The sequence below is a fragment of the Bidens hawaiensis genome, unplaced genomic scaffold (assembly GCF_021521415.1).
Source record: "Bidens hawaiensis isolate Kalapana, Puna unplaced genomic scaffold, B.hawaiensis_p1.1 tig00074913_1, whole genome shotgun sequence".
Taxonomy (NCBI): Eukaryota; Viridiplantae; Streptophyta; class Magnoliopsida; order Asterales; family Asteraceae; genus Bidens; species Bidens hawaiensis.
The window spans coordinates 3,955-9,937 of NW_027502997.1; the positions used below are offsets into that span (position 1 = coordinate 3,955).

General features: G+C 38.5%; 1 protein-coding gene across 1 annotated transcript; it reads right to left on the reverse strand.

Moving 5' to 3' along the window:
* Nucleotides 1-1,351: 1,351 nt before the first annotated feature.
* LOC143606462 (uncharacterized) lies at nucleotides 1,352-1,758 on the reverse strand (the record flags this gene model as incomplete). The annotated part of the gene is made up of 2 exons (XM_077082227.1): nucleotides 1,604-1,758; nucleotides 1,352-1,535 (listed from the first exon to the last, which is right to left on the reverse strand). Coding segments are annotated over exons 1-2 (339 nt in total), but the record flags the coding sequence as incomplete, so codon positions are not given.
* Between the last annotated feature and the right edge of the window lie 4,225 nt (nucleotides 1,759-5,983).

Below are 5,983 nucleotides of genomic sequence, written 5' to 3' on the forward strand. Positions count from 1 at the left end.
GGGTGGCCGTTTCTTTATGATTATGTATGTATGAAAGTATGTATGAGTGTTCTTGATGAAAATCATTCGGTTAATGAAATCATACTTCTACATCTATCTTTTGTGTTTTGATTACAATTGTTCATCCTATCATTGATTGCTAATCAAATCGAACTCTCCACATCCGTCCATTATTATCGTCAAGAATGAATACATGTTATGATTCTATCCAAGATCCGAGCTCGTTTATCACCGTTCGACACACTTCCACACCGGGGCTCGTTTCTGTCATTTTTTCAACCTTTGACATCCCCACACTTGCTTGACACTATGGTTTTAGAAGCAAATTAAACATATTATTCAACTTTTTCAGCAACTTTTCACAATTTTTGAGCATTATATCCACTAGATAACCAAAAATCTGCCCAACAATGTGTTTGAACCAATACTTGACATCTGCAACTATAACCCATTCAAACTCACTAATCGATATCATTAAACAATTCAAGAAAGTGTGGATAAAAAATAATTATGAACAACTTACAATTTACTTGCAATACATCTTGGTGTTGTAGAAGATGAAGATGAATAAAGCTTCAATATAAACGAAAACCCACAAGAATCACAAAAAATTTCGGACCAAGTTGTCCAAAATAAACCACCAAAACACAATATTCTTTCCAATGCAATTACACAATTGGAATCCTTGTGAAATTCTAGTCAAAATAGACTTGAAAATCGATTGATTTGGTTAAGAGATGAAGAAATTGTGATGTTTTAAAGTATTATGTTAGGGTTTGAAGATTTGGAGAGATCAAGAAGAAGTTGGGTCAGATATGTGGTAAATAAGATTGGAACCCATCTTTGTGGTGTAAAATATTTTTTTTTAATTTTGTTTTTTTTAATTTTAAAACAATAATCCGGCGTCCAAAGCTCAGTGTTCACCGTAAGCTACGGTGGCCACCGTAGCTTACGGTGGCCTCTATGCGAAAAACCACACCGTAAGGAAGGCTTCAGCTAGCGTAGGAATTTTAATTCCCATCGTAGCCTACTGTATCCAGTGTAGGTTACGGTGGTCCCTATAGGTGAATTTCAATTTTTTTTAAATAATCTAAACACACACACACACACACACACACATATATATATATAAACCAAATATTACCTACAAAAACAAAAATTACCCTACCCCCATGAAAGAACCGAGTTGTCCTCAACACGGTAAAGAAATTAGTAAGAATATCCCCACCCTTGAGTCGAGCACACTCCAAGACGAGAATAATATTTTTGTAAACAAACTAAACTAAAATATACAACATACCTTGGCCTCTTAGTTTGTTTCCTCATCTGGAGAGCGTAAAAAGTAACTCACCCTATCCACATCGAGCATGTTGATGTCTTTTCCTTCCAAGTAAGGCTTGAGTCTTTGTCCATTCACCACTTGCTTATTTTGGTCTTGAAAATCTTCAATATCCACATCACCAAAACGATCCACTCTTGTGATGATATATGGACCCATCCACTTACTCTTGAGCTTACCCGGAAACAACTTCAACCTTGAATTATACGACCACACCTTTTGACCCACTTCATAAGTCCTTTTTCTCAACTTTGCATCATGGACCTTTTTTGTTTCTCTTTATATGCGGAAGTACATTCGTATGCTTCATCCCGGATTTCTTCAATCTCATTCAATTTCAACTTTCTCCACTCTCCCGCTTCCTTATAATCCGCGTTCACATTCTTGATCGCCCATAGTGCTCGATGTGCCAACTCCATTGGTAAATGACACCCCTTCCCATATACTAACCGATAAGGAGTTGTACCAATGGGAGTTTTGTAGGCGGTCCGATATGCCCACAACGCATCATCTAACTTGGATTACCAATCCTTCCTATCAACAAGCACCGTCTTCATCAAAATTTCTTTATTTGTCGGTTGGACACTCGACTTGTCCACTCGTTTGCGGATGATAAGGAGTAGTGATTCAGTGATTCACATTGTATATTTTCCCAAAATTGAAAATTTTGAAATGTGACCCCCATCACTAATAATAACCCGCGGGATTCCATACCGAGCAAAGTTGTTTTCTTGAACGAATTTGCAAACCACCTAATAATCATTAGTTCTCGTAACTACCGCTTCTACCCACTTTGACACATAATCGATCGCAACCAACATATAAAAAAAACCATTTGAGTTTGGAAGCGGGTCCATGAAGTCAAAGCCCCATACATCAAAAATCCCTATCACCAAAATCGGATGCAATGGCATTTCATCCCTCTTCGAGATACTACCCATCTTTTGGCAATTTAAACAATGTCGGGCATACTCACTTGCATATTTGAAAATGGTGGGCCAATAAAACCCACATTGAAGCACCTGGTAACCCGCTTTCTGACTGTTAAAATGACCCTCGCATGCCGTTGCATGCGAATGAGTCAAAACCTCCAAAACATCGGAATCAGGAACACACCTTCATGCCACTTGATCCGAACCAATCTTGGAAAGGTCCGGTTCATCCCAAATATATTGTTTCATTTGGGCCATAAATCATTGCCTTCTTTTCTTCACCCAATAATTTGAAATAGACCCCATGGCTTAATAATTCAAAAATGTGCATACCACAGTGCGGTCAACACGGCTAACAATTGTTCATCGGGAAACCGTTCATTTATCTCCATCATGTCAACGCCTTGTAATGGGATTCGGGATAAGTGATCCACCACTACATTCTCACACCCTTTTTTCCCGAACCTCCAAATCAAACTCTTGCAAAAGCAATACCCACCGAATCAAATGCGCTTTTTCGTCCTTCTTCTCCTTCAAATATCGAACCACATAATGGTCCGAATAAACAATCACCTTGCTCCCCAACTATACAAGCAGAACTTATCCAGATCATACACCACCGCATGCAATTCTTTTTCTGTGGTGGTGTAATTAAGTTGTTCTTCAGATATGTTTTACTAGCATCACACATAATCTCGAATGGCTTTGTCCAATCTGACGGTTACAAAATGGGAGCGTTAACTAATTGTTCCTTCAAAACATTAAATGCTTGCAGACACTCATTAGTAAATTAAAAGGAGCATCTTTTAACAATAAATTACATAAAGGTATAATGATCACACTCAATCCTTTAATAAATCTCCTATAGAAACCTGCATGTCCCAAAAATGACCTTACCCCTTTAATAATGTTTTTTGGCGGAGGTAAAGATGATATTACCCGAATTTTTGCCTTATCCACCTCCATTCCCCTTTCCGAAATAACATGCCCCAACACAATACCCTCTTGCACCATGAAATGACTTTTCTCCCAACTTAGAACTAAATTTGTCTCAACACATCTTTTTAAAATGTTTTCAAATTCATTGAGACAAGTTTCATAATTTGGACCAAAAATGAAAAAGTCAACCATAAATACCTCAAGTGAATCCCCGACCATGTCCGAAAAAATATTCATCATACAACGTTGAAATGTGGCCGGGGCATTACAAAATCTTAATTGCATTTTCCGAAAAGAAAAAGTGCCATACGGACCCGTGAAGGTGGTTTTGTGTTGGTCGCCCGGGTGGATAGCAATTTGATTATAACCCGAGGACCTATCCATAAACAGTAATAGTTTCGTCCTGATAACCTTTTTAATAATATGGTCAATGAACGGTAATGGAAAATGGTCTTTAGATGTAGCGGTGTTTAATTTACGATAATCAATGCAAACTCGCCACCCGGTGACCGGTCGGGTGGAGGTTTGTTCACCGCTTTCATCTTTAATTACCTATATACATGCTTTTTTCGGTACCACCTGTGTAGGACTTACCCAAACACTATCTGAGATAGGATAGATAATTCCCGTATCTAACCACTTTATTGCCTCATTCTTCACAACTTTCCTCAAATTGGGATTCAACCTTCTTTTAGGCTCCCGAGTTGGTTTTGCATCCTCATTGGTGATAATCTTATGCATGAATATGGATGGACTAATGCCTTTTATGTTGGCAATTGTCCAACCTATAGCCGCCTTGTTCATCTTCAACACCTTTAACAATTCTTGCACTTGAAACCTATCTAAATTGGAGGCAAAAATTACCGGTAATGTGTCGTTATCTCCCAAAAATGTATACTTCAAATGGCTAGGTAAGTCTGTCAACTCCAGTTTCGGTGGACATTCAAAAGACGGTTTTGTATCCGAGTTGATCTCGGCTGGTAGACTTTCAATTTGATGAGTCCATGGTTGTCGTCCCTCTTTGGCCGCCAAGACCCCTTGATTCTTCTTCTCCATCCTCAATGCACAAAGATGTACCTGTTCAAAAAATCACGAACACGTGCTTCCAAAGCATCTTCCTCATAATCATGCGGACCATACATGTCAACTGAAACTGCCATAAAACACTCATCACCGCATAAAGAATTAGAAATGTTAGTGAAAACAACCTCATCTTTCTATTTACAAAAGCCATATCAACCGTTCCCGATCGACATTCGATAATAGCATGAGCGGTGTTTAAAAACGGTGAACTCAATATGACATTTTGTTGTTGGGTCGAGTCAACCAATGAGTAGTCTAAGACCAAAAAGTCAATCAGATAGTAAAATTCATCACATTTTACTAGCACATCCCGCACAATCCCTCGGGGAAGTTAATGAGATAAATCGGCTTTAACAATCGTTGTCTCAACCAGTTTTAACGGACTAAAATCATATTGGTCATATAAAACCTCGGTAAAATACTTACTCCGGTTCCAAGATCTAACAACGCTCTTGATGTTTGAAAATACCAACTTGAATATTTATTAAAGGCGTTCCCGGATCTTGGAGCTTAGGAGGAAGATCTCCTTTTAAAAGCACACTTACCCGCTCGGTCAAATCCACCCGTTTAGGCACTTTTTGTTGCCTCTTTTGGGTACACAATTCTTTTCAAAATTTGGCATAAGCAGGTACTTACTTATTTGCCTCAAGTAAGGGTAAATTTACCTTTACTAGTTTAAAAATCTCCCACATTTCTTCTTTTTGAGGAAACTGTCTTGAAATTATATTTTTCTTACTCGGGTCAAATGGGACTTGATTTAATCCCACTCCATTGCCTTTATTATTCACATTATTACCCAAAGCTGGTTTGTCAATTACATTTTCAAAATTTGGGTCTTTAGAAACAATTGTGGGCGAGGCCTCATCCTCATCACTTTCATTCCCCGTAATGTCCTCAACCACCTCATCAACCAAACCCAGTGATAAAATAGTTTTATATTCTTTACCACTTCTCAAAAAACTAACATGATTAATAGGAAAATTATGAGAAGAACTATGTGTAGGATTTACCTTAGTGTCTTTGCAATGGCCTTTGTTTTTATTCAAAGCCGACACTTCGGTTGCAAGTTGACCCATTGACCCATTTGAGTGGTCAATGATTGAACTGTTATGTCACGGACTTCATCCTACTGCATACGCACTTCATCAAGTCGATTTCTCTTTTACATGTCTTGTTGCATCATCCTAAGCATATCCAGGACTTCACTCCCACTTGAAGAACTTTGACCCGAAGATCCACTTTGACCACTACCCGTTTGTTGAAATTGTCTTTAAAAACCTTGATTGTTCCCGCCTCGAAAATTTCCTAGATTGTTGTATTGTTGGCGCGGAACAAAATTTTCTTGATTCCCTTGAAAATTTGGATTGGATTGGCAGAGGATTCCCATAACGAAAATTTGGATGCTTTCTCAACATGGGGTGGTACGTGTTCTAGTTCATGTTATAATTTCTACCACCTCCACTTGACCTTGAATTGCATTTACCTTTTGCACTTGTTCTTGACCCACTGTACAAGCATCCGGTGCATGAGCCAATCCACCACAATTAGTACAAATATCATACGCTTGATTTGTAGTTTGCACCCCTCCATCTTCTACATCATGTACTTGCGGTCTTCCAATTGCCGGCCCTGCTCTTTTTGCGGTTTGAGCCTTTCTTTCTGATGTGACCGACATTTTCTCCAAAAAAGC